The following is a 26,933-nucleotide window of genomic DNA, read 5'->3' as shown; positions in this document are numbered from 1 at the left end:
ACACCATCCAGCTGTCATGGGGTTTACTTCTCATGGGGAAGTCAGGCAGGGGAGAATGTAGAAAGGCACGAAGGAACAGAAGAGGATGGGAAGGTCTCTCCAACTGTGACTTGTGAGACGAGATCTGGCAAAGTGGGGCAGAAAGTCACGTGACTTTCTGAGGAAGAGCCATTCAGGTGCAAAGGCCCTGAGGCAGGCTGACTTCTTTCAGGTCCAGGAGAAGGTACAGTGGGCCCCCAGGAGGCTGTGAAGCGCCACCTCCTAACCCAGAAAGGATAGTGGAAGGGGTGGGGCTCTATGGACAGAACCTGCCTGCCAGGAGAGGCAAGGGCCTTAACAGAGGTTCCCTGGGACAGGCTGGGGGAGATCTTACTTTTCATTTTGCGTCCTAAAGCACCATTTGAACTTGTCTTAACCATGGGCATGTATTACTTTCAGACTTAATAAAACTCATTTCTAAAAGAAAGTTTTGTCTTCAAATGGCTGAAGCTACTCTTTCATATTTTTCACAAGGGAGTTTGTAAACAGCAAGATGTTTAAAACCAGATAGCTAAGTAACAAGGCAGGGTGAGGGGCAGCTCCCGCGCGGTTCTGGTCACGTGGCAAGGGGAAGGAGGGAGGATGTGAAGAAGGGAGCCCCCAAGGAGGCAGGGTGGCCTTCTGGGGGACCTTGGTGACAACCAGACACCCAGCCCTGCTGGTGATCTGGCTCTGTCCTCCCCAGCCCAGCCGTGAGTCGGCTGACCTCTTCACTGAGCCCCGGACTGTTGTCCCCGGCGCCAGGCGTCTTGGTAAATGCAAACAGGTCCACGGGCAGGGACAGACCCTAGCCTCTCCCTCGGGTGCCCCACCCCCCAGGGCTGTGGGCAGGTTGGTGAATTAGAACTGAAGTCAGTCCTCCTGCGCCTCAGTGGGCAGGGGCGGGGCTCGGCGTGGCCTCCGGGGCCGAAGAGAGGCGGGGCGGATCGGGGGCGGGACCGGGGCGGGATCGGGGTCGAAAAGAGGCGGGGCGGGCGGGGGTCCGCGACCCGGCCGGGCTGGGTCTGGGCGGGGTCAAGGCGGGGCGCCCCGGGCCCGCCCAGCTGGGGTCGGCACCGCCCGCCGAGTCCCGTGACGCTGGTCCTAGAGCGCGGGTCACGAGTGCCAGCGCGGCCGACGGCGGCGGCGGCGGCGACATGGCCTCGGAGCTGGACGTGCGCGCCCGGCTGCAGCGCGCCGGCCAGGAGCACCTCCTGCGCTTCTGCGCCGAGCTGGCGCCGGGCCCGCGTGCCGCGCTGCTGGCCCAGTTGGAGCCCCTGGAGCCCGAGGCGCTGCGCGAGCACTGCCGGCGCGCGGCCGCCGCCTGCGCGCGCCCTCCGGCCCCCGCGCCTGACCTGGCCGCGCGCCTGCGGCCCCTGCCTCCCGAACGCGTAGGCAGCGCGAGCGGGGTCGCCCCCCAGACGCGGCGGCTCTGGGAGGAGGAAGGTAGGCGGGACGGAGGTCCAGGCGGCGGGCGCCCCAGCCTCCGGAAGGCGGCCTCGCCCACAGAGCGGGGCGACAGGGGAGGGGGTACTTGGAGTTCAGTTTGCCTCCTTCGTGAAATCGACGCTCTCACACGCACCAGCTCGGGGCTGGGGTTTGGAGCCCCCGAACGCTGCCATGCTGGCAGCCGCCCCTTCGCCGCACTCCCTGGGGAGAGTGCTTTGTGCTGGGCACGCCTGGATGGCCAGCTGCCCAGCCCACGTATTGACAGCAGGGGACCCGTTAGACACTTGCACACGCTCCCTTTCACACCAGCGCCGGCGCAGCTGCGCCCTTTGCCTCTTGGCCTGGAGGTGAGGCAGTCGCTCCTGCAGGGGAGCCTGCACAAGACCCCTGCTAGACAACTCGGCCAGGCCCACCTGGTGTTTCCTCTGGAGGATCTAGGTTGGGAGTGAACCCAGGAGGATATGGTCAGTGCCTCGGCGGGGCCGGGGCAGGGTTAGGTTTGGGTGAGGCCCAGGCCCAAATCAGAATGTTATCTGGATCGTTCTGTTCTGCGGCTATCAGACGTCTCACCGTCCTAGGCACAAGTTTGGTTTGCTCTAAAACGAAAGGGTGGTTGTGTGACGGCTTCCAGGCATCCCCTCATGGCGCCCCATGCCCCCAGGTTTCCACCAGATCGCCCTGAACAAGGTGGCTGTGCTGCTGCTGGCTGGTGGGCAGGGCACTCGCCTGGGCGTGACCTACCCCAAGGGCATGTATCAGGTGGGGCTGCCCAGCCAGAAGACCCTGTATCAGCTGCAGGCAGAACGGATTCGGCGGGTGGAGCAGCTGGCTGGCGAGCGCTATGGGACCCGCTGCACCGTGCCCTGGTGTGCCCTCCTGCGTTACCCTGGCCCCAGAGTGATCCGCCCCGTGTAGCCCTAGCCCTGTTCTACACCAAGACTTGAACCCCAACCCCAGCACAGCCCCGGACAGAGCCCAGCACCCACCCAGGCGGAGGCCTGACTGCTGCCCTAAGGCTGCACCCTGATGTCAGCCCGTCTACCGGAGGGGCCAGGCCCTCCGAAAGCCTGGCTCAGGCTTGCCTCCCCTTGCAGGTACATCATGACCAGTGAGTTCACTCTGGGGCCCACAGCCAAGTTCTTCAAGGAGCATGACTTCTTCCACTTGGACCCCAACGACGTGGTCATGTTTGAACAGCGCATGCTGCCTGCTGTGACCTTCGATGGCAGGGCCATCCTGGAGCAGAAAGACAAGGTTGCCATGGCGCCAGGTACACCCCCCCATCCCTGAGGCAGGGAGGGTCCGCCAGGCCTACAATGTGGAGCTAGCTGGGGGTCAGGAGGCCTGGGACAGAGGCCGCATGGTCCTGAGCCAGTGGCCTTCCCTCTCTGGGCCTTGATTCCCACCTGTCACGTGGAACAGCCACAGGGCTACTTGGATGGCGACAGACAGCGGCCTCAGGCACAAGGCCCAGCCCCAGGGGCCCTCACCTGCCTCTAGCGCGCCCTCAGCTAGCTGGCTGAGGCCGGCAGGAGCCCTTCCAAGACCCTTTGCTTTCTCCCTCTGCAGATGGCAACGGGGGCCTGTACTGCGCGCTGGCGGACCACCAGGTCTTAGAGGACATGGAGCGGCGCGGAGTAGAGTTTGTGCACGTGTACTGTGTGGACAACATCCTGGTGCGACTGGCCGACCCGGTCTTCATCGGCTTCTGCGTGCTGCGGGGTGCCGACTGTGGAGCCAAGGTGAGCCTGCCGCCCCCTCGCGTCGCCCTCGCCTCTCCTTTCGGCCCGCCCTCCACGCCCCGCCCTGCCCTCCACGCCCCGCCCTCCTCCCAGGCCCTGGCGCCGCCCCTTCCTTCCCGCACGCCGGGCCCGACCCAGTCAGCCGTCCCCACCCGTCCGGTCTCGTGGCCGCAGGTGGTGGAAAAGGCGTCCCCCGAGGAGCCGGTGGGCGTGGTGTGCCAGGTAGACGGCGTCCCGCAGGTGGTGGAGTACAGCGAGATCAGCCCCGAGACGGCCCGGCTGCGTGCGCCCGGAGGGGGCCTGCTCTACAACGCGGGCAACATCTGCAACCATTTCTTCACGCGAGACTTCCTCCAGATGGCCACCAGGTGTGCAGGGCGGCCAGCCGGGCCACAGGGACCGGGGGCAGACCTGAGCTGGGTGGGACTGGGGGGTGCGGTACGGAAAGGGTCTTGTGCTCCCACAAGCTGGAGGTAGCAGAGCGCTCCAGTATCTGGTACAAGGCTCTGTGGCCGAGTGGGCGTGGCCCTGCCCCCGGGTGGGGGCCGTTGCCCGTAGGCACCACGTCCACCCCGTGGCTTGCCAGTCACCACTGGGCTTGGGCAGGGATGTGGCCGATGGTGCCCAGCTCTCAGGCCGGGGTGCATGAGGATGCCTGGCCCTCCAGAGACAGGGCTCAGACCCCACCGCCCTGTGCCTGCTGTGTCCATCTGTCCACCTGACCCGGCTGGCCAGGCACGGGGGAGGTGGGCTGGGGCTCCAAGATGTCCTGTCTGAACTGTGTCTTTCCTCCCCTTGGCCTCCTGTCCCCCAGGGAGTTCGAGCCCTTGCTGAAGCCACACGTGGCTGTGAAGAAGGTCCCCTACGTGGATGAGCAGGGGAATCCAGTAAAGCCACTCGAGCCCAACGGGATAAAGATGGAGAAGTTCGTGTTTGATGTGCTCCCGTTTGCCAAGTTAGTGGAGAAGTCATTCATTTTTTCCTCCTTCCCTTCTCTGACTTGGTGGTGGTTCTGAGGTCCAGCCAGGCAGGGAAGTGGAGGCTGGGGGCTTCACAGTGGGAGTGCCCTTTTGCAGGAGGGAGCTGGGGGGCTGCAGGCGGGTCTCAGGGCAAGAAGGCCAGAAGAAGCAGCCCCTGGGGTGGGAGCACAGGGAGCGTCTGGGGCAGTTGGAGCCCTTGGGGTTGTGGACTTTGGGGGGCACCCATGTTCTCTCCTGAGCCCTCCACCTGCCCCTGGCCGGGAGCTAGGAAGCTGTTTCCAGGCGAGGTTGCTGGGGACTCCCAGGGTATGTGGCCTTCACCCTGGGGTCCCAGGTTCTGGGGTGGGGTTGGTGGGAAGGGGAGGGAAGGGAGGACTAAGGGCAGCTCCAGGATCTCAGGAACAAAGACTCACGCTGTGCCTGCGAGGCCCTCCCCAGCCTGCTGCCTGCAGACCAGACCCCCACGTAGTCCTTGTCGCCCGGCCTGGCCTTCACCTGCCCAGGACCAGGGCGTCTGGGCTGGGAGGTTGGGTCCCTAGCTGTCGTCCCCGCCCCCCCAGGAACTTCGTGGCCTTCCAAGTGCTGCGGGGGGAGGAGTTCTCCCCTCTGAAGAACGCTGACTCGGCTGAGACAGACAACCGCTCCACGGCGCGGTGGGCCCTGCTCGCTCAGCACCACCGGTGGGCCCTGCAGGCGGGAGCCCACTTCCTGGACGCACACGGGGCCCGGCTCCCCGAGCAGCCCAGGTGAGCGTGGGCTGCAGGGTGCGACCCGAAGGATGGGATGTCAGGGTGTCGTGGCCCAAGCCCCAGCCCCAGGGCCCTGCTGGCTGTGCTGTGGTCTGAGCTGGGGTGGGCACTACCGCCCCGGCCCCACACCGAAGGCAGATGGCCGTGTGCCCGGCCCTCAAGCTCTGCTTAGAGCCCCAGGAGACATGGGGGTCACGCCTTCCCTGCTCATCAGAAGCTCTGAAGCCAAGACCCAGGCGTGACATCCAGAAAGCGGCAGGCAGGTCATTTTTCAGGGTGCGGAAAGAATAAGACCTTAGGTGTCTCCTTCTGTGATTGTCAGTGGCCGCCCCCTAAGTCTGGTTGCCCGGGCTCTGTGTGAGATGCCTGCGAGGGGCGAGGAGGGTTTTCCAGCCTAAGTCAGAGCCTACTGCTCGGGTGGGGTCGGTGCCCGGGGCCCAGCTGTCCGCGAGGAGGGCGGCAGGTGTGGTGGACAGCCCGGCTGGGCGGGGACTGGGCCAGCCAGCGTGGGAGGGCAGGGGAGGGCCCTGGGGTACGCACCCCCGAGTAGACGCTAACAAGTGCACCCCCCAGCCCACCCGGCAGTGGAGAGCCTCCAGCCATCTGCGAGATCTCGCCCTTGGTGTCATACTCCGGAGAGGTGAGAGCCGCCAGGCCCATCTGTGGCTCTTCTGGGGTCGGGCTTGTGTGGTCAGAGGACGGGGGCGAGTTGGGAGCTTGGTGGGAAGTCACAGCTCTGCCTCAGTCGACGAGCGGGGTAAGCGGCCCCTTAGTTGCAGAGGACTTTCCGAGACGTGGGCTGCGGTGAGGTGTCGAGAGGCCTTGGGGGGTCAGGGAGGACAAGCCAGGTTCATCGGAGCCTGGGGTTTGGGCCAGTGGGAACGTCGCTGGGGCAGGAGACCTGGCTCCCCTTTCTCTGGAAAGTTCCGGCCTGCACTGAGGTCTCAGGACATCCAAGCCTTGTTTCTAGAAGCCTCTCTCCCCTGCCCCTCGCTGACTCCAGGCTGACTTGGCATCTCACCCGGAGCCCAGGGGCTGGATACCTGCGCATCGTGACCTGCTTGTTTCCAGGGACTGGAGGTGTACCTGCGAGGCCGGGAGTTCAGGTCCCCACTCATCCTGGACGTGGACACGGCCAGGACACTGCAGGCCTGACTCCCTCCTAGACCTGCCGGCCCCGGGGTCCCCAAGGCTGAGGTAGCAGCCCCGGCCTGGGCTCCAAGGAGGAAAGCAGGCTGCTCTGAGTTTCTGACTGAGAACATGGACCACAGAAGGAAGCATGCTGGCTCACTCCACGAGGGTGGGAACTGTCCCGCCACCCGCTCCCCTGGACCCAAGTGACCCCAGGCCTGCTGTGGGCCCACCCGGCCTCTCTGGCTTTGCTTCTGCTGTGGGGCCCAGGCCGCAGGCAGAGGGGCTCAGAGGAGGCTGATGGGGGGCCCGAGGGAGTGTGGCGTCATCGGCTGAGAGCCGCTCCGGCCTGAGCTGAGACCCGATGGGACGGGACGGGGCGGGACGGCATGGTGGCTCCCCGGCCCCAGGCGAAGCCGCACGGTGAGAAGCAGCAGCCGCCCCGAGCTTCTCTGCAGAGACGAGGACAGTGTCCTCCCCTCACAGGGTGACAAGCGGGAAGCGGCTGCCCCTCCCTCCCTGGCAGCTGACCTGGGGGCCGCGGCCCAGCCCCCTTCCCCGCCCGGCTGAGACCCACAGCAGGTCGGGATGGCTCTGCGGAAGCTTGGCCTGCACGCCTGGCACTGAGTTCTCTCGAGTTCCGCCCGAGGCCTCAGCCCCCAGGAACCAGTGGGACCGACGCCGGTGCTGGGGGCTCCCGTGGTGGCTGATGAGTCTGGAGTGTCACCAGGAGGGGACGCGGTCCCCGCCCAGCCTGCCGGCAGCCTCTGACGGATCCCGGGGCTCACGCTCCGCCCCTGCTCTCTGGGGCCGCGGCCCCCTTGCTGCACCCCGGCAGCCTGGCCGAGGCAGGGAGAAACCAGCTGGCTCTGGTCTCTTGCCCCTGGCGTGGCTGCTCCGATTTCCCGTCTGGAGAGCAACGGGCGGCACCGGCCTCTTCCTGCCGACGTGCAGCGCGTCATGAAACGCAGCCTGCTGCTCGGCCGAGGCCGCCGCCCCTCGCCGCTCCGCAGTCCACGTGCAGCCGTGCTTTCCCCGGGAAGGACGCTGTCCGGCGGTGGGTTCAGAGGCGGTGATCCCTCTAGCGACTCGGAGCGGACGGTGGCTGCGTCCATACCTCCCGACCTGGGTGTGCCGGCGGGGTCAGGGCCACGCCCAAGGCCCACAGGACGACTTTGCATCCATCCAGGCTCTGCCACGCTTTTCAAGCCTCAGAATGGAACCTTGTGCCTTAGTTTCCTTCTCCCGCTGCTCCACAGGCGAGCAGAGGGCCTGGGGCAGCGGGGGGTCGCCAAGGGGGAGGCCGAGGTTGAGGCTCCCGCCGCGGCCCAGGGGCTCCTGACTGCCACACCGGGACACCCGGCAACCTTTTTTCTACACAAGTACAGTTAGTGGGGTAAACTGTTGAAGCAGCTTGCTTTTGAAAAACCTTTTTATTTCCACGTGAAGTTTCACACATAGCACAGAGGGGTCCGGGGTACCCTGCACTGGGTTTCCTGCAATGTTTGCATCTTCTGTGATGCTAGGACGCTGTGACCAGGAGACCCTGCTAGTGCTGAGCCCTTTCTCACAGGTGAGGCTCCCCTGTGCCCGCCTTGTACTCGGGGGCAGCACGGTCGGTGGGTCCCTTCGCCACAAGGGCCTCCCTCCTGCTCCCTTGAGGGCCACACGCCCCCACCATCTCTAACCCAGACGGCCGCTAGTGAAGCAATTGAGTTGAAAGACAGCAGACCCTCGATTTTCCACAGAATGTGGGGATTCCCAATAAACACGAGGCGCTGTGATGCCGCCCGGCCTGTTGACTGCAGTTCCTGACCAACACGTGTGGGAGCAACACCGACTGTTCCCAGGGCCGCGTCCATCCAGGGGCTGCAGCTGGCTGGGCCCTGAGGGGACCAGAGCCCACGGGCTGTGCTGACCCCGCTCTGGACCACCCAGGGATCTGCCCCATGCTCCGTCTAGCTCTTTCCCAGGGTCTCAGGGGAGCCCGAGGTGACCTAGTGGGGCTGGCACCCTGGGGGCGGGCCCAGAACATGCCCTTTGAACCAGGTCTCGGGGGCGGGGGGCTCCTGCGCCCTCAGGTTTGACAGCCTGTGACTCGCCCTCCTGCACATGCGTCCTCCAGATGCCACCGTTTCCCTGGTAACTCACTGCAGGGAGGGGTGCGTGAGGACATCGCCGGAACTGCCAGCAGAGCTGTGTGTGGGAGGAGACCCCAGGGACGACCCCTAGAAGGGAAGGGGCAGGAGGGGAGGAAGATCTTTCTGGAGCGGGTTCAGACAAGCCTAGGTGCTGAGCAGTAGGTGCACGTGCTGGGGAGCCCTCCTGAGGCCCAGAAATGTCAGAGCTGAGACGGCAGGAAGCAGTGGGCTCCCCACGGAGGGAGTGGGCAGCCTGGCCCGGAAAACACCAGGGAGGGGCCCTGAGCTGAGGGAGGCCTGAAGGGGGAGCTTGCTTGCCCCTGGGCCCCCCACTCATCCCTGGACAGGAGGAAGGCGACAGCCCAGCCAAGGAGACTTGTCACCACCCTGAACTCTGTTTCCTCCCATGGACTTTCCCACAAGCGAAGCGTCCCCTTTTCCTCCGCAAAGTGATGGTCCTGTGCTTTCTTCTCCGCACTTGCCTGTGGTTAGCGCTAGTTTGCACATCTGAATTCTAGTTCCTCTGCTATTCCCAGATAAACTCATCTTGCTGATAAAACAGCTAATGGCTGCTTTACTTGTAAAGTGGACATGACTTGGTGTCCAGACGTGAGGTCTGAAGGAGAAGCCTGGGGGCTGACGGCCCTGCCGCCCGATGCCCTTGGCCAGTCTCTGGTATTCAGGCCCTCCTGGTTGAGCTCTCTGGCTTTATCTGGGATCCATCTGTTCTGTTTTTTGGCTTTTGGGGAAGGCTCTGTCCTTTCGCCGAATACTTGTTTGTTCTCCTTATTGGAAAACAAGGAGACACGAGGTGTGTCCGCCCAGCCTGTGCTGGAATTTTCGTAACACTCCTTTGGGGTCACGTCATTTAGGATTTTCTCTTTTGCTCTCGGGAAATCCTCTGAGAGATGCGATCCCAGTCATCTCGATGCCCTAAGTGCGGCCCCTCTTCAGGAACCTCAGCTGGTTTCATGTTTAAAAACTACGGTCCCGGGCTTCCCTGGTGGCGCAGTGGTTGAGAGTCCGCCTGCCCATACAGAGGACACGGGTTCGTGCCCCGGTCCGGGAAGATCCCACATGCCGCGGAGCGGCTGGGCCCGTGAGCCATGGCCGCTGCGCCTGCGCGTCCGGAGCCTGTGCTCAGCAACGGGAGAGGCCGCAACAGTGAGAGGCCCGCGTACCGCAAGAAAAAAAAAAAAAAAAAACTATGGTCCCTTCACCAGAAATAATTCAGAACACTAGTGGCCATTGTGGGGAACTTTGGTTTTCCCCAAACTTGTTTGTCTCAGAATCAACTCTGAAAGCCATGGCTCTGAAACTAAACAGACTGAGTGGGATTTTTTTTTTTTTTCCAGCCTGTGGGATCTTAGTTCCTCAGCCCAGGGATTGAACCCGTGGCCCCTGCAGTGGAAGCACAGAGCCCTAACCACTGGATTACCAGGGAATTTCTGGGATGCTTATTTTAATTTGTACCTTGAGGCTTCCAAACATATCCAGGACTCTAAAATTGCCTCTTTACAAAATACTACTTCTAAACTAACTAATGGAGGCAAGCAAACACTTGAAAGAACACGAAATGGCTTCTGAGGCCTTTCCCCTCCCCTCCCTGTGCCCCCATCCCCGCCTTCCCTTCACCCCCTGCCATCCCCACCTCCTCTGGACCTCCCACCCCCTCCTCTTAACCCCCCTGCTGAGACTCCCCTTTTTCTCAAAACCTCTGCCCACTTCCCCCTCCCCTGAACTTATTAAAGTTAAACCTTCTGGGGGTCCAAATGCTAAATCCCTAGTGTTTTATGTTCCCCGAACTAAGTAAAGTTGAATTGTTAGCCATCCATAGATGGCTAACAATTGGATTCAGAAAATCCAAAGATTTTCTGAAAGTAACTGAGAAACCCATAGGTTTGCTGAAGAATTTAACATTAGTGATTCAAACTTGTCAGCCTGGCTTCTCAGATATGTATCAATTAGTCCACAGCCTTATTGGCTTCTCAGATATGTATCAATTAGTCCACAGTGAAGGTCAGGCCCCATACTGAATGAAACCAAGTGGGAATCTGGAAGGGATTTGGAAAAACAGACCCTGACTGTTGACAGGCATGGGGACTTACTGGAGATCTTTACTGAACATTTCAAAAGCTTTTCCTAAGCTTGTTGATGGGAACAAAATTCAGGCTGGCAGGCAACAATCTGACAAACGTGTTCACAGATATTATAGTCGACTTCAGGTTGTCCTTAAAGAAAATTCTGGTCTTCCTCTGGAGACTGAATCTGTACACGAGCAGGACACTATGGGGCCTTCCCAGAACAGCCCCTCCCCCCCACCATGTCCTCCACCTGCCTCTTGTCTGTAGAAAACCTTTAGTCTCCCAGGCCTTCCCCGAGTTCCAAGAGTACATTTAATCAGAGAAGTGAGAAAATGCAGAAGAAAGAAAAACAAACAATACCAAAAAACAATAGTTTAGCCATTAAACAAAGCCAAGGACCTTTAGTTCCTCCTCAAGGGCTAAAGATAATATTCTGAGCCATGTTCTTGAGCTGTGTTGCAGATACTGAAAACCCCACCAGGTGGAAGAAGCTAACTGTGTTCTGTCGCTCCAGCATGTACACCCCAGACCGGTTGGAACCAGAAGATTGATGATGCTGACTCCCAATAACCTCACCACCAACCCATCAGAAGAATGTCCAAACTTCCCTCATGGCGCAGTGGTTAAGAATCCTCCTGCCGATGCAGGGGACATGGGTTCGAGCCCTGGTCCGGGAAGATCCCACGTGCCACGGAGCATCTAAGCCCGTGCGCCACAACTACTGAGCCCGTGCGCCACAACTACTGAGCCCACGTGCCTACAGCCCATGCTCCGCAACAAAGATGAGCCACTGCAATGAGAAGCCCGAGCACTGCATCAAAGAGTAGCACCCGCTCGCCGCAACTAGAGGAAGACCGCACGCAGCAATGAAGACCCGACGTGGCCAAAAACAAATATTTTTTTAAAAATCAGTGAAGTTATTAAAAGAAAAAAATGTCCACGAGCTGATCACACACCCCACAACCCTCCTCCCTCACCCTGTCTTTAAAAACCTTTACTTGGGGCTTCCCTGGTGGCGCAGTGCTTGAGAGTCCACCTGCCGATGCAGGGGACACGGGTTCATGCCCCGGTCTGGGAAGATCCCACGTGCCGCGGAGCGGCTGGGCCCGTGAGCCGTGGCCGCTGAGCCTGTGCGTCCGGAGCCTGTACTCCGCAACGGGAGAGGCCACAACGGTGAGAGGCCCGTGTACCGCAAAAAAAAACCAAAAAACCAAAAAAACACAACAACAACAACCTTTACCTGGAAGAGTTAAGGTAGTTTGGGTCTTTTGAGCACTAGCTGTGTGGACTCCTTGCTTAGCGCCTGCAATGAACACTGCCCTTTCCTTCCTCACACACTGGTGTCAGGAGATTGGCTTTACTGCATGGACGATCAGACCCAAGTTTGCTTTGGTAACAAATCCACTCAGGTAGCCTTTAACTCTGTGTTCATTGACAGGCGTAACTGGGATCCTTCCCTTCTAGATAAAAGGACCAGGGTTGAACCGGAAACCATGTCCACTCCAGATTTAGCTAATTTAGCCACCAACTCATCTGCATTCTAGACTATTCAACTGAAAGGAAGTCCACTCAAACCCTTAACCTTCAACTCCAGCAAATGAAGGTCCCTAGACAAAACCCAAACCCTCCTAGTTCCTGCTATTATCGCAACAAGCCAGGACTTTGGGAAAAAGATTGTCACAAGTGCCTTCAGCCCTCTAACCAGCCTTTCCAACGCCCTCCTGACCACCACCAACGGGCCTCTGAGGAACCACAGGGGTTCTTCCCAACCCTCCCTCTTCACCAGCTCAGAAAAACAACTCTCCAGATTGGGAATCAATCTCTTCTGGCACCAGAGCCACACTCAGTTCAACTGCGGTAAAGCAGCCCCTGCCTCGGAGCTCGAAAGTGATCCAAATAGTGGGGGTCTCTGATGAACCTCAACAGGGTCCTGTCTCTGAACCTGTTCCTTTTCGTTTAGGCCCCTGAGAGATACCCACACTTCCCTCCTTAGTCTCTCCGCCCCTATTCATTTATTGCGCCAAGACAGCTCAGCGAATATGCTGGAATTTCTTTCTCCCAAAAGGGGAAATAATTCTAGAATTTCACAGTAACAGTTAAAATAGCCAACCAGGTGAATTAAGTGACCCTTCACTGGCTTGGCTTTGCTTTGTCTCTGACGGTCCTGGAGCTGATTCGGGAGACGCTGATCATTTGTCCCTACTGAGTCAGCTACCATCCTCCTTATGGGCAAAACGTCTCCAACTGATATTGGCAAAATCCCCAGTGCTCTTCCCATTAAGACTCAAACAGGTCCCTCGAAACCTCTCCCCAGAACTGATCAATACCCTAGGAGGAAAGAAGCCCTTCAAGGTATAAAGCCCGTAAGAGGATTCCAAGGCTCAGAGCCTCACTACCCCTTGCGCTAGTCTCTGTAATACTATTAAATATAACCTGTGAAAAAGCCCAGTGGCTGAGGATGGAGGTCTGTCCAGGACCTGCAGGCAATAATCAACGTTGCTGCCCCTCGACACCCTGTTGTTCTTAACCTCCATACTCTACTAGCATCCATTCCTACTGAAAGCACGTTTTTTCACTGTTATTAATCTGTGCCGCGCATGCTTTGGTACAGGCACACCTCAGAGATATTGCGGGTTTGGTTCTAGACCGTTACAAAAAAGCGAGTATCACAATAAAGCAAGTCACGTGAATACTTTGGTCCCAGTGCATATAAAAATTATGTTCATACTCTGATGCAGTTTATTAAATGTGCAATAGCATTGTGTCTAAAAAACGATATACGTACCTTACTGTAAAAATACTTTATTCCAAGAAATGCTAACCATCACGAGTCTTCAGCAAGTTCTAATATTTCGCAATAGTAACATCAAAGATCACTGACCACAGGTCACCATAACACATATAACAGTAATGAAAATGTTCGAGAAATTCCAAGAATTACCAAAATGTGGCACAGAGACAGGAAGCGAACAAATGCTGTTGGAAAAATGGCGCCCACAGACTTGCTGGATGTAGGGTTGCCACAAACCTTAAATTTGAAAAAAACACAAGATCTGCAGAGTGCAATAAACCAAAGTACAATAAAACGAGGTGTGCCTGAATTCCAGCTGATAAGGCTAGCTGAGACCTTCTCAGCCTTCACTTGGGAAGGACAATACATCTGGACATTAATGCCCCAAGGTTTCACTGAAATTCCTTCCTACTTTTCCCAGGCTTAAAGGCTGATGCGGATGCTACGTTTCCTGCAGGCTCTACTTTATTACAGTATGTGGATGATTATCTGCTCTGCTCGCCTCCTCAAACCTCTTCACAGGAAGACATCATCCAACTGCTAAAACTTTTGGTTTCAAAGGAGCATTAAAGCCTCCAAGGAAAAACTGCAGTTGCTCAAACTCAGGATCGCTATTTAGGTCACCGGATCTCGGAACAAGGACGCATTAGGATCCAGGTGCTTCATGGCATTCTGAACTTCCCCAAACCTAACACTAAGCCCCACCTCCAATGGACTTTCATACGAAGCAGCCCTCCCCAACTTCCCTTTTTCCTCTGTAAAGTACTACTGCTTTCCCTGGTCTCTGGACATGGCTATTACAGGCTATATGTGCACACCCTTAACTGCGATTCCTCTGCCGTTCCTGAATAAACTCATTTTGCTGATGAAATAGCCAGCTATTTTTAAGGTTGATAGGTCCATGGATGAAAACTCCCAGAGCCTCTTACTGTGCAACGGGCCCCCCGTCCTCTCGCTGACCCCGGCCCCGCCAGGCCCCAGCCTCTCCAGGCTCTGGGGCAGGCACCCGGATCAAATCCACCTGGTGGGGGAGGGCGGGGTCGAGACCTGGGGTCTGGGGCGCAGAGGCACCCCGCCGACATGGCGGAGCGGTGTCACACCCGCCCGGTGTCAGCGCCAGCCCGAGAAGGCCCGGCCCATCCCACGGCCCACAGGCCCTGGGGAAGCCGCGCGGGGCCGCAACCACAGGGAAATCCCAGGGGAACCGGCTCGAGCGGAAACCCCACCGGCTGCGCAGCCACACCAGCGAGACGTGCGCAGGAGCGAGCAGCGTGGGCGTGACGTCACCGCGCACGCACGGAGGCGCGCCGTGGGATGTAAGCCCGCACGCAGGAGCAGCGACGGCGGGCGCAGGCGCAATGGGACTCCGAGGGCGCGGCAAAGGCTGCATTGGCTCCGAGCGATGGGCGGGGAGTCGAGGGCGCCGCGATGGCCGCCTACCGGCGTCGGACCTGCCGGCCTCACTGCCTAGCTCGGAGCCGGGCCTCCTGACGACGCCGGGGGGCGAGGCTCCCCGGCCCGCTGCCGCTGTCATGTATCCGCCGCCGCCGCTGCCGCCGCGTCGGGACTTCATCTCGGTGACGCTGAGCCCCGGCCGGAGCTACGACGGCGGCCAGGGCCTGAGGCGGCGCTCGTTCTGGCGGGTGAGGGGCGGCCTGGGGGCCTCCCCGGGGCGAGCGCACGAACGCGGCTCCCGGGGTCTCGGGCTGCAGGGCCGAGGCGAGGCCGGCGGAGCCCGAGCCAGCACACGCGGGCTGCCGGTCTTTCCCCGCTGTCCCCGTGTCAGGCAGAAACGGCCCCCGCGTGGGTTTGCATTCTCCTCGAACGCGGGCCCGTGCGGTGTGCCGTCCGCAGCAGGGTCATCCCAGCCTGCGGCCGCCGCCGAGGCACCTTCCTCCGCTTCAAAAGCAGCAGAGCCCACGCCGGGCTCCGGAATTCCTCGTCGCCCCCGCGGAGCGCGTCACAGTGGGAGCGATTTCCAGCGGTGCTCTTTTCAGTAAAAAGCGTCACGGTCTGTCTCTCCCTCTCAGAAATGGAAGCAGCTGTCGAGGTTACAGCGGAACGTGGTCCTCTTCCTGCTGGCGTTCCTGATGCTCTGCGGCCTCCTGTCCTACATCAGTGTGGCCGACGAGTGGAAAGGTACCAGCTCCACGATTCCGCTGTGACCCGTGGGGGCTCCTGAGGGCGGACGAAGCGGCAGCAGCGCGCTCTCGCAGCTGCAGGAGGCGTAGATGTGGACACATTGGCGGGAAGTCGAAACACAGAGAAGCCTAGAGTGTTCCCAAGCCCCGGCTGGGAGGTGGCTGTCAATCTGAGGTTGTGTGACTGTTGCCCAGATGTCTGCTGTGAGGACCAGCATCTCACCCTCTCTGTCTCGCAGTGAGATTCAGGTCCCGAGTCTGAACGCGACCCGCGCCGCCGGGAGCCGGGAAGGGCCGGGCAGGGTGCCAGTGAGGAGGTGCAGGGTCCCTTCTGAATTGCTCTAGGGTGGCTTCTTTGAGGAGGAAGGCTACGGAGCTGCTGTAGGTTTGCTCCAGTAAATGGCCTTGTGCGCTTCCCGAAACGGAAATCATGAAGGCAGAGCAACGGGGATGTGGGTGGGGATAGGGACAGGAACGGCCAGGTGCTTTGGAAAAGGTTTGATTCCCTTTGACCATGCTTGAATTGCTCGAACTGCCCTCTTCGGAGGTCCCACCGCGTCCTTTTACACGGAGTCATAGCTGTGTGGATGCCGTCTCGAGTGCACGTTGAATGTTCTCCAGGCTTTGTGGCGAATTTGAGATAAAGTAGATTCTCTTGTTTAGCCGTGGGCAGCAGGTCGGCAGAAGGGCCGAAGGTGAGACCCGCAAATCCACCCGTCTTGCCAGCTCCTCGGAGAGCAGCTGAGAACCCGGAAACCTTCGCGGGGCTGTCACCTCAGGTACTCTGAATAAACTGTACGTGCAGTTGTAACCCGGGCCCGTGCCAGAAGCATTTCGAAACAGTACGTGCTGTTTCAGACAGTCTGGGAAGGGTTCTGTTTCTTACCATTTGTTTGAGGTTTTAACCTCACACTCCTTGCTCTGGGCTGGTTGGATGAAGGAGACAGGGGGAAAGGAAGGGGGCCATTCTGTCCCTCGTCTTCTCTGTGCATCTGCTGGGCCGGATCCTTGGTAGGTGCGAGACCCGTCCCTCTTCTCTGGGAGCTACTGGCGGGGGACACTCAGGTGGGCACTCCGCTCTGGACCTGCCCAGACCGAGTTGCTGGGGGCCCGAGCGTCAGTCGGGGCCTGGGAGAGAGGTTTGGGAGTACGCAGGTGCGTGGTGCCTGCTGTCCAGAAAGGGGGAGGTAGGGGCGGGGCCTAGCCCTGGGGCGCCTTCCGGGGTGGGGGAGGTGGGGCGGGGGGGAGGACGTGGAGACTAGAGGGCAGTCTGGGCATTCAGAGAGCCAGGGAAAGTCCCCTGCAAAGGGCAGTGGCTCCGGGGGGGGGGTGGCCTTGGAGAACCCGGGGCGCTCTGCACCTGGGGACCCCCTCCACTGCGGGTGCGCCGAGGGCCCCCTAGGGAGAGGATCTTGGGACGGGTGCTGGCCTCACACCCCTGCAGGGCTGCCCCGGGGAGACACAGGCGGCCATTCTCCCCGTGTCTCACTGGAGGGTCTGTGGGTAGAAAAGAGAATTTCTCCTCCGGAGCCACGAGCGTTCTTTGTGCCGCTTCTGTGGCTGCTCTTCTGCCTACTGACCTTCACAGTCCTGTGAAAGCAGAATGCGGCACGTTTCCCCCCTTCAGCGTCCACGACCCCGTCTCTGGTGTGTAGGAGGGGCTGGACGTGAGGGGCTGAACACCCGTGTGTCCCCGGCACAAGTCCTGGGGCCGCTCGGACCTTCTCTCCCGCTCAGACGCCAGCCCTCGTCCCCAGGACCTGTTTGAGCCACGACGCCTCCTTGTTTCGGCCACACCCGCGCTCTTGACCAGGGGGGCCCAGCTTGGTGGGGTTTGAATCCTTGGAAGGAGAATGTTTTCCGGGATCCGCCAGCAAGGTTTCCAGAGACTTTTCCATTCACAACTCAGCGTCCTCACGTCCTGGAGGAGTTGCCATCACGCGCACTGGTCAGGGCTGGCTGGGAGCCAGGAGGGGCGCTGCCCTCCCCGCAGTGCTCTGTCACTGACCGGCCACCTCTGCCACGCCTTTCCGAGGATGAAGCTGGGGAGTCCGGGCGCGGGCCTGCGACGGTGTCTGCAGCTCCATCCGTGGGGCCGTGCTGGCTCTCACCCTGCCGGCCCTGCTACCCTCAGGGTCTGACACCCGGAAACGTCCCTGCCAGGGGCTTAACCCGCTGTCCAGGGTGGCACTCGCCCGTTGGCAGAGCCTCCAGCCGGGTAGTCAGGGCCAGGAGCTGGCGAGTAAGGGGCTCCTCCCAGAGCTGCCCGTCGTATGAAAAATGAAAACAGTTTCCTCTGGGAAATTGCAGCTGCTCCGCCAGTCCACAGTGCTCCCTGCACGGGGCTGGGTCAGACGGGGGCAGCGTCCCAGATGGACGATTGAATCATTTCACGAGTGACTCTTGTCTCTGCTCGTGTCTATCCAGAAGCCTCCAAGGCATTTCCGACGGGGACCACCCAACCTGCAGATTAGAGCCCCCGATGGAGACGCCAAGGACAGGAGGCAGGATGAGGCCCAGAGGAGGGCAGAGGCAGCCGGCGAGGCTCGCTGGGAAGACGACGCACAGGGAAGCCGCGTCAGGTACAGCAGAGATGGACCGAATGGGGACGCAGAGGCCGTCAGGCGGTCTCTGTGGTGTTTCTTTTCCTGGAAAACAGAGAACCAGCCTGACGCATAATGCACCTTCTGGTTCCTCTTCCTCGAAGACAGTGTGTGCCCCGTGGGGGGTGGGAGGGCGCGGAGGCCCAGTCTGAGCCCAGCTCGGCTGCGACCTCGACCTCGACCTCGGGGCCTCAGCACCTCTGCCCCTGCCCTGAGCGCGCTCTCTACTCCCGCTGCAGCTGGAGGGGCACAGGGACCGAACCGGAGCAGGGCCCCCAGCTCCCTCCGAGAAAGGCAGAGGCCGCCCCCAGGCCTTCCCCGCAGGCCCTCAGGATGAGGAACAGTCCAGGTAAGGTCCCACCTGCGCCCTCTCGGGCCTCCCCCGGGCACTCTGAGGGAGGGGGCGTGCGGACACGCACAAGAGCGGCGGGGCGGCGGGGGGCTCCTGCCGTCCCAACAAGCGCTTCTCAGCCTTGGACACCCAGGTGCAAGGACGCACGGGTCTCGGCGTCTGGCACCCCTTAGAGCTTTGCTGACGACGTGGGGCTCCTTGGCGGCTATTGTCCCGTGTCCGGCGCTGCAGCCGCACAGGAACATGTGTGTGCGGGCAGCCAGGGGCCTTGGGTGCTGCGGTCCTCGTGTCGCCCCTTGAGGGGTCAGTCTGTCCTGTTCCCATTCCACGGACAGGAGAACTGAGTCTGGGTCCCTGCCGGGACCCTCTGCTCTCAGTGCTGGAGCCCCCAGGGAGAACAAGAGAGCCCGGAGTGGGGACTCGTGGCCACGCACGTGGGGACACGGGGCCACCGTGTGGGGTCAGAAACGGATGGCAGAGCTGTGGGTGTCGACACTGACGGGACATGTGGTGAAGCTGTGGACACACGTGTTCCCCTGCGCGGTAGCCCCGTGTGTGCACGTGGTCCCCCCGCGTGTGGCGGGAAGCAGCCTCTGGACGCCCCGAGCGCGCCCTGGGGAGTGTCGGAGTGGCCTTGGTGGTGTCTGCCGAGGGCGCCCTGGGGAGTGTCGGAGTGGCCTTGGTGGTGTCTGCCGAGGGCGCCCTGGGGAGTGTCGGAGTGGTCTTGGTGGTGTCTGCTCCCCGTTTTGTCCCCGTTGGAAGTGCCCGCAGCTCATCGGGCAGGACGCGGCACCGCCAGACGAGGTATTTTTGTCCGAGTCACCAGCACCTGTCACGTCTGATGTCCCCAAACCAGACTGCACATCGCAGCCTTAGTGGTCCCGCGGCCTCCGATCCTTTGCTCTGCAAGTGTTCACTGCCCCCCGGAGGGCGGTTCCCGCCGGGCTCTGGTGGAGGCGGATAGGCCCGGGCCAGGCAGCGGGTCCTGCTCAGACCTTCACTGCAGCCCACGGTGCCCCCCGTCTGCCTCCCTCGCCGAGGGGCTGCAGGACAGCTCTGTCCGGGCGCCCATGCCCCGCTTCCCTCCTCGCAGCCTCGCAGAACGAGCGCCAGAAGGCTGTGGTCGCCGCTTTCCGCCACGCGTGGGCCGGATACCGCAAGTTCGCCTGGGGCCACGACGAGCTGAAGCCCGTGTCCAAGTCCTTCAGCGAGTGGTTCGGCCTCGGCCTCACGCTGATCGACGCCCTGGACACCATGTGGATTTTGGGTCTGAAGAAAGGTATCTGCTCATCCCTAGCATGGGGGGCCGAGCTCTCGTGCGTGACCCTCGGGCCCGAGCGAGCCTGACCTGGAAGATGTCCACGCGCCGTGTCCCGCTGGGCTGCACCTCCCCTTGTCCTGGGTGCCAGGGTGGCCGTGCTGGCCGTGGGCAGTTCCTTTGTCCCTTCACGTCCAGGCGGCCTGGGGATGCTCAGGACAAGCGTCCCCTGCGCCCCCTGCCCAGAGCTGAGTGAGGCTGTAGGTGGGCTTCCAGGGGCGTTCCCAGCCCGTGTTTCTGTTGCAGTCAGGCGGGGCCCGGTGGTGGGAGGTGACACGTGATCTGACGGAGCCGCCAGCGCCCCGAATCTCTCCCTAATGTCCTCCTGTGCCGCGCAGATGGGGCTAAGTTGGGATGGTGTGTCTCTAAACTGCCATTTTAAACATCTGCTTTAAGTTTTCTGATTGGGCTGAAGACCGCCTGCCACTCACTCACCCTCGTGGTCCTTTGTAGCGTGGCTGTGATTGTCGAGCACTTGACCTCGTGCTGCATGGCCTTCCCCCAGCTGCACACTGGCTCGATTTTTTTTGCGGGATTGGAAGCCTTCAGGGTCCCCTCTTGCACTAGGAAGTGATGTTGAAACCCTGCAGGGGATGCATGTGGCCCCAGAGGGAGCAGTCAGGGAAACGCTTGGACTGTTAATTTGTTCCTGTATCTCTGCTGTTTCATGTGATAGAATTTGAAGAAGCCAGGAAGTGGGTGTCCCAGAAGTTATTATTTCAGAAAAATGTGGACGTCAACCTGTTTGAGAGCACCATCCGTATCCTGGGGGGTCTCCTGAGCGCCTTCCACTTGTCCGGGGATGTCCTCTTTCTGGAAAAGGCCGTGAGTGTCCCGGCACCAGGTCGGCTCACGTCCTGGGGGCCCTGGGGTCTCGAGTGCTGCCCAGTCGGTCCTTTTCTCGTGGGATCGGGGCGGGGAGGCATTGTTTGCAGTCTGCGCTCCCCTCCACGCGCTCGACTCTGTTTCCGTGCACGTGCGTGGCTGAAGTGGCCCCGCTGCCCGCAGGCGTGGTCATTCAGAGCTGGTTGAGTCCAGCTCGGTTTCTGCAGCTCTTCAGGGGTGGGGCCACATGAAGCCAGCAAACTCATCTCTCCACTGGATTAGATGGAAACGGGTGACAGGTTAGTGTCATGCCATGGAGACAGGGCCGCTCTGGGGACCGGAATCATTGACTCATCACTGTGTTGTGTATCAGGAGGACTTTGGAAATCGGTTAATGCCTGCGTTCCAAACACCCTCTAAGATCCCGTACTCCGACGTAACATCGGCACTGAGTTGCCCACCCACCGCGTTGGACCTCTGACAGCACGGTGGCTGAGGTGACAAGCATTCAGCTGGAGTTCCGAGAGCTCTCTCGTCTCACGGGAGTTAAGAAATTTCAGGTACGGAGGGGCTGTGCTTCCAGCTGGAGCGGGTTTGCAGCGGGGCCGTCTCTAGCTTCAGTGGGGCAGGTGCAGGTCTGTGTGGTCATTGATCCTGGGGCCAGAGACCAGTGAGTTTTTGGTTTTGTCCCACGTTTTTCCTGGTGAATCCCATTATCTCGTGATATCAGAGGTGCAGGCATGAAAGGCATTGACTGGAGGGTGAGTCCTCTGCCCGGCCCGACCCCCGTGCAGTCCTGTGTCCCTGAGGGTCCTGGCAGTGGACGTCTTGTCGTGTGGCGCTCTGCGTGGCCCCAGGGTCCACTACTGTTGTCCGGGACTCTTCTGAGCCAGCGAGGGTGGCCGGCTGTCGTGGCTGCTGCCGTGGGATGTGTGGAGTCACCGGGTTTTATAGCCAGTTCAGTGCAATGACACCGTGGTCGTCCCAGCCGTGGCACCTGGACCTGTGCCCATGCACGTCTGTCCTGGGCGGGGCGGCTGGAGCGGTGTTGCTGGCATGGCTCCTGCTGTGTGGTGGGACCAGCAGGTGCACGTGGAACGGAGGGCTGACTTGTGGGTTTTGTTCTTGGCTCTCTGTGTGTTGTTGCCTCTAGCAGTGTCTGCTCGCCCGCCTTAGGCGGGGCCCCTCCTGTGGACGATGTCTCTGCTTGTGGGCCTTCCTCTAAGGTTGCCTCTATTCCTTCAGCTTTTTTCTCCCCGTCCTTTTTTTTTAAAAAAATATGGCATTTTATTTGTTTTATTTTTTAATTAATTAATTACTTATTTTTGGTTGCGTTGGGTCTTCGTAGCAGTGCATGGGCTTCTTATTGTGGTGGCTTCTCCTGTTGCAGAGCATGGGTTCTAGGCACGCAGGCTTCAGTAGTTGTGGCTGCAGGGCTCAGCAGTTGTGGCTTGCGGGCTCTAGAGCACAGACTCAGTAGGTGTGGCACATGGGCTTAGTTGCTCCGCCGCCATGTGGGATTTCCCAGACAAGGGCTCGAACCCGTGTCCCCTGCATTGGCAGGTGGATTCTTTTTTTTTTTCGCGGTACGCAGGCCTCTCACTGTTGTGGCCTCTCCCGTTGCGGGAGTGCAGGCTCAGCAGCCATGGCTCCGGGCCCCGCCGCTCTGCTTCATGTGGGATCTTCCTGGACCAGGGCACGAACCCGTGTCCCCTGCATCAGCAGGCGGACTCTCAACCACTGCGCCACCAGGGAAGCCCAGCAGGCAGATTCTTAACCGCTCCACCACCAGGGATGCCTTCCCTTTTGCTTTTAATTGAGATTTAGGTTTATATATTAAGAATCCTGTCTTCTGTGTACATTGCGTGTACTCACGTCTGTGACCGTCATCATTATGTAATTCCAGAACAATTCCCTCACCCAGATTGAACCCAGCACTGTTTGCCGACCCCCTCTGGCAGCCGCACAGGGCTGGGCTCTGGCACGGGTCCCATTCTGGTCAGTTCGTGTCCCTCCTGCAGTGACTGCAGTCTGGGCGCTGAGTGAGCATGGTGTCTTCAAGCTTGCAGGACTGGTCAGAATCCTTCCTTTCCAAGCGCAGACAGGCTTCATCGTGTGGGTTGACCGCGTGTCTGGACGGTCCACCTGCTGAGCTTTGGCCTGTGTCCCACTGGGGATCTGGACAACACGGCTCCTGTCGGGTCCCGTCCTGCACAGACGTCCTCGTGTGTTGTCCAGCCATACTTGTACCTCTTAGTGGGTGTGTGATTGTGTCTCTCTGGATCGACTTTTCTGACAGTCAGTGGTTCGTCTTCTGAGTTTTGCGTGTTGGGCTGCTGTGTATCTTTGTGTATAAGTGCGTCATCAGGTCCCTTGCCCGTCGGTGGACTGAAGGGGTCGTGTGCACGTTGTCAGGATGCATCCACGCGCTACGGTGGCTACTTGCTCCCTAAGATTGTCCCCCAAGGGTGGGGGCTGAGAACCGTGGCGAGGGCGGGTTCAGCCCTGTGGTCAGGCCCGTCGGGGCGACAGCATCCAGGAGCGCAGCCCTCTGTGCAGCCCGCCCCGCTCACTGCGCTGCCCTCCTGTGCCCCAGGAGGCCGTGGAGGAGGTGGACCAGGCGCGTGCACTCCCTGCGCGGGAAGAAGGATGGGCTGGTGCCCATGTTCATCAACACCAACAGCGGGCTCTTCACCCACCCTGGGCGTGTTCACCCTGGGCGCCAGGGCCGACAGCTACTACGAGTACCTGCTGAAGCAGTGGATCCAGGGTGGGAAGAAGGAGACACAGTGAAGGCCCGTTTCTCAGCTCTCAGGGTGGTGGGAAACTGGCAGCCACGCCAGCCGGGGCCGGGCCCCTCTGCGGGCGGGGTTCTCCTCACAGCCTGTGTGCAGAGCCAGGGCCCGGCCGGCCGCTGGCGTCCACGGGCTCGTCAGTGCCGGGCAGCCGGGGTCTTCCCTCGGGCCTGTGGCCGCCCCTCTGGCGTCCGCAGGTATCGCGCGGCAGGCGACCGGGGCCCCCTGGGCCTCCTCGAGCTTAGTGCCCTGACCCTGAAAATGCACGCTTTCCCGGGGAGCAGCCATAGCTCCTTGTCAAGGTTGGAAAATAGAGATTAACCCTCAAGTCTCAGGCCCAGGGGTGACAGTGACCCAGAATCAGGGGCAGGGGCAGCTCCAGCCGTCACCCACGGGTGAGACGAGGGTGTCACCAACTGGGGAGCCCGCGGGCTGGTTCAGAGAACCGGGGTGAGCGCATCGGGGCCAGGGGGCTCAGCAGAGACTGGTCTCTGGTGGCCCCTTGGGGCTGGTTGGGAGGCACGGGCCCTGGTGAAGGGCGGGGGCAGAAGCCCACGGGGCTGACGCAGGCCTCCACGGGGAGGCTGGCGGGGGCACCACCCCAGACAAGCAGCTGCGAGAATGGGACGGGCGCTCAGGCTCGTGCCCTTTCCCGGAACACGGGGGCTGTGCGCCCGCCTGGCCTGCGCACACGGGCCCCGCTGGTCTGCACAGGCTACTGGAAGACTATCTCGAAGCCGTGGAGGGAATCAGAAAGCACCTGCTGCACAGATCTGAACCCGGCAAGCTGACCTTCGTGGGGAACTCGCCCACGGCCGCTTCAGCGCCAAGATGGTGAGCCTGGTCTGACGCGGCCGGAGTGGGGTCTTGGGGCTCCGCCCTTTGTCCTTGACATCGGATGGCTCTGAGACTCTGGACGTCGGAGGGAGCCATGCGATTCTGGCCACAGAGTGTGAGCCGTCCCGAGTGGACGTGGGCTGCGCAGCCTGGCTGTCCCGGTGACAGGGGGAGCTGAGGTCTGTGTGGTGCCAGGGGCCCTCCCCTGCTCCAAGCCCCCGCCTCCCATGCTCCGGGGGACCCCTGCCCCCAGCCCCCCTTCCCCCGCCCTCCTGCAGCTGGTGTTCCATCGGCCGTTTGGGCAGGAGGTGAGGCAGACCCGGGTCAGCATGTGCTCCCCGGGAGGTGGTGGTCCTTCTAGCAGCTTCTGCCCTGCGCACGTGGGGCCCCGGTGTGTGGCCTGCAGTTCAGTCCCCTGTTGGAGCCCTGCCGGCACTCAGGCCTGTTGGCTCCTGGGAACACGGGAGGCCTGATAACGCTGGACCCGTGTGGAACCCGTGAGGCCGCAGGTCCATGGTGGTGAGGTGACCCTCTGATTCCAGGACCACCTGGTGTGCTTCCTGCCGGGGACGCTAGCTCTGGGCGCCCACCACGGCCTGCCCGCCGACCACATGGAGCTGGCCCAGGCGCTCATGGACACCTGCTACCAGATGAACCGTCAGATGGAGACGGGGCTGAGCCCCGAAATCGTGCATTTCAACCTGCACCCCAGAAGTCCCATAAGGACGTGCAGGTCAAGGTGAGCCACGCTGGGGCCGGTGTGGCTCAGGGGCGCCAGGCAGGGGTGTGTGGCGAGGCTAGTCCTGAGCCCGCGTTCCTCCCCAGGCCGCCGACAGACACAACCTGCTGCGGCCCGAGACGGTGGAGAGCCTGTTTTACCTGTACCGCCTCACGGGCCACCGCAAGTACCAGGACTGGGGCTGGGAGATCCTGCGCAGCTTCAAGACGCGTACGCGAGGGTGAGGGCCCGCCCGCCGCCCGCCGCCCGGGTCTCATCCCCAGCTCCTCGCCGTCGCCTGCCGCGTGGACTGGGTGGGGGAGGCCCCGCCCGGCCGCGAGGCCCAGCTGCCCAGCACTGCCCTCAGGTGTACATGACCAGGGGGCCAGGGCATCCCTCCTTCCTGTCTCGGGGCGGGTCCCTGCAGCGGCCCGAGGTGCACAGAGCATGTCCCTCCTGGGTCGTCTGTGGCCTGGGCGTCACTTGTCCACCCGGAGGTGACTTCTCGGCCGCTGCTCCCCAGGACGGGTGCTGTGACCGCCACCACCCCCCGCTGTGCTCAGGGCCCAGCCACCCATCATACAGCCGGGGCCATGGCTCAGAGAAGGTCTCGCCCTGCACAGGGCCCAGTGCCCAGCCCAGCAGAGCTGAGACTTGGTCTTTGCCCCGTGGCACGTGAGGTGCTGGTTGTACACCCCTCGGGTGACCTCCGGGCTTTTGCAAGACCTGTACAGGTTCTGGAGATCGCACTTTCCATCTGGTCACTTGGCAGGCTGCTGGCATCCCCCAGGGGGTCCCTGGAGGAACCACGGCTGACCTCCGGGGCGGCCAGTCCCCTTGTGGGCCTTGGTGTCCTCACCGCCCCGGACCCTGCCCTGGGGGGCCTCTAGCCCGCAGCCCTTGGAAGGGCTGCGCCTGCATCGTGACGCTGCGGCCTTGGCTCTCGTGCAGGTCCCCTCGGGCGGCTACTCTTCCATCAGCAACGTCCGGGACCCCCGCAATCCCCAGCCCAGGGACAAGATGGAGAGCTTCTTCCTGGGGGAGACGCTCAAATACCTGTATCTGCTCTTCTCCGACGACCCAGACCTGCTCAGCCTGGACACTTACGTGTTCAACACGGAGGCTCACCCCCTGCCCATCTGGGCCCCCTCCTAGGGCGGGACGGCTCCCGAGTGCGCGCTGCCCGGGGGACTCATGAGTCCTGTCATGGTGGGTGCCTGTGGGGCAAGACCCTGGCCCTGACCTTGGCTGTGCGGTGTCCGCCCAGCCGGCTGGAAGTGCTCCAGGCCAGGCTGATGACAGAGGCCAGCGGCAGCTGGGCCAGGACGTTTCGGGGCCTCATAGCTGCTTGGGGTGGCTGCTGGGCTTCTGGTGCTCTGCCACGGGTTCTGGGCTCCTTGCCTGGTTCTCGTCGGGACAACCGTTAGGGAACAAGTAGGAATAAATCAGTGCTGTGATTTAGGGAGGTCCCGTCCACCCGGGGAGCCTCTTCCTTCTTCCTGAGAAAATCAAATCGTGACTACATTCCTGAAACCCGAATGCCCTCCTGCTGGCCGTGCAGGGCTTCCTAGGGGTCCTGGGCCCTCTGGTCACCCTGGGCCACACTGGGTCCCCAGAGCCCATGATGAGATCAGAGACAGGTGCTGCAGGGACAGCCTGGGTACAGCTCAGCCTCGGGGCCTCACAGCCTGTGAACACGCCCCAACCTGGGGGTCTCAGGGGGCATCCGTGACCTCATGGGGATCTGGGCCCCTGGCTGGCTGTGGTGTTTACACGTTGGACTCAGGGATCCTCCCCTTGCCCTTGCAGGGGCTGGGCGGGGCTGAGCCGGGCTGGGCCGGCAAGTTCACTGGCTCCCAGGCCAGCCCTGATTGATGGACTTTTCAGTGGAGATAAAAGTACATTTGTTCTAACTGGCACCTGCTGTGTCTTTGTTTCCGGAATCGCAACTGTGAAACGGGGAGGGGCGGCAGGGGCAGTGTTTTGGGTCAGGTCTGACCGTGTCCAGAGGTCAGCTTTGCCCCTGCCCCCGGGGGGGAGATTTGGGAGTGTCAGCTTCCCAGGGCAGGTGCTGGCCACAGTGGCACCCAGGGTGAGAATATGCCTGTGACGGTTGCCAGCGCCAGTGAGCATGGTGGGCCCTACCTGCTCTGCCCGCTTCCCTGGCGTGTGGGGTGTCCGCGCCTGGGGCTCCTTCTCAGGGTGCCTGGTCAACCTATTTCATTCCTTCCTTTAAAAAATAAAGTTTATTTTATTTAA

At 61.2% G+C, this 26,933-nt stretch overlaps 2 protein-coding genes across 4 annotated transcripts; both read left to right on the top strand.

Annotated features, from left to right (window-relative positions):
* Positions 1-1,148: 1,148 nt before the first annotated feature.
* Positions 1,149-7,857, top strand: UAP1L1 (UDP-N-acetylglucosamine pyrophosphorylase 1 like 1). Of its 3 annotated transcripts, none has more exons than XM_032636190.1 (9): positions 1,149-1,464; positions 2,129-2,333; positions 2,562-2,737; positions 3,037-3,209; positions 3,384-3,577; positions 4,024-4,164; positions 4,750-4,935; positions 5,512-5,578; positions 6,010-7,857. In XM_032636190.1, exons 1-9 carry the CDS (start codon positions 1,176-1,178, stop codon positions 6,091-6,093), a joined length of 1,515 nt encoding a protein of 504 aa, XP_032492081.1. In that variant the 5' UTR covers positions 1,149-1,175; the 3' UTR covers positions 6,094-7,857. The 3 variants fall into 3 exon arrangements, with proteins under 3 accessions (XP_032492081.1, XP_032492080.1, XP_032492082.1); XM_032636189.1 differs by having other exon boundaries at positions 5,942-7,857; XM_032636191.1 differs by lacking the exon at positions 5,512-5,578.
* A 6,615-nt stretch (positions 7,858-14,472) lies between these two features.
* On the top strand, positions 14,473-26,933 carry MAN1B1 (mannosidase alpha class 1B member 1). Its single transcript, XM_032634912.1, is given in 18 exon segments — positions 14,473-14,728; positions 15,116-15,224; positions 15,890-16,005; positions 17,654-17,808; positions 18,069-18,178; positions 19,275-19,460; positions 20,176-20,324; positions 20,698-20,774; positions 20,776-20,884; positions 22,921-22,938; positions 22,940-23,023; positions 23,025-23,113; positions 23,834-23,913; positions 23,916-23,953; positions 24,499-24,658; positions 24,661-24,695; positions 24,782-24,915; positions 25,626-26,933. Coding segments are annotated over 18 exon segments (2,007 nt in total). The 5' UTR covers positions 14,473-14,617; the 3' UTR covers positions 25,873-26,933.

Source organism: Phocoena sinus, chromosome 6, assembly GCF_008692025.1.
Source record: "Phocoena sinus isolate mPhoSin1 chromosome 6, mPhoSin1.pri, whole genome shotgun sequence".
Taxonomy (NCBI): domain Eukaryota; kingdom Metazoa; phylum Chordata; class Mammalia; order Artiodactyla; family Phocoenidae; genus Phocoena; species Phocoena sinus.
Note: the sequence above shows the minus strand (reverse complement) of the source record. Positions and strands in the feature narration are given on the sequence as shown.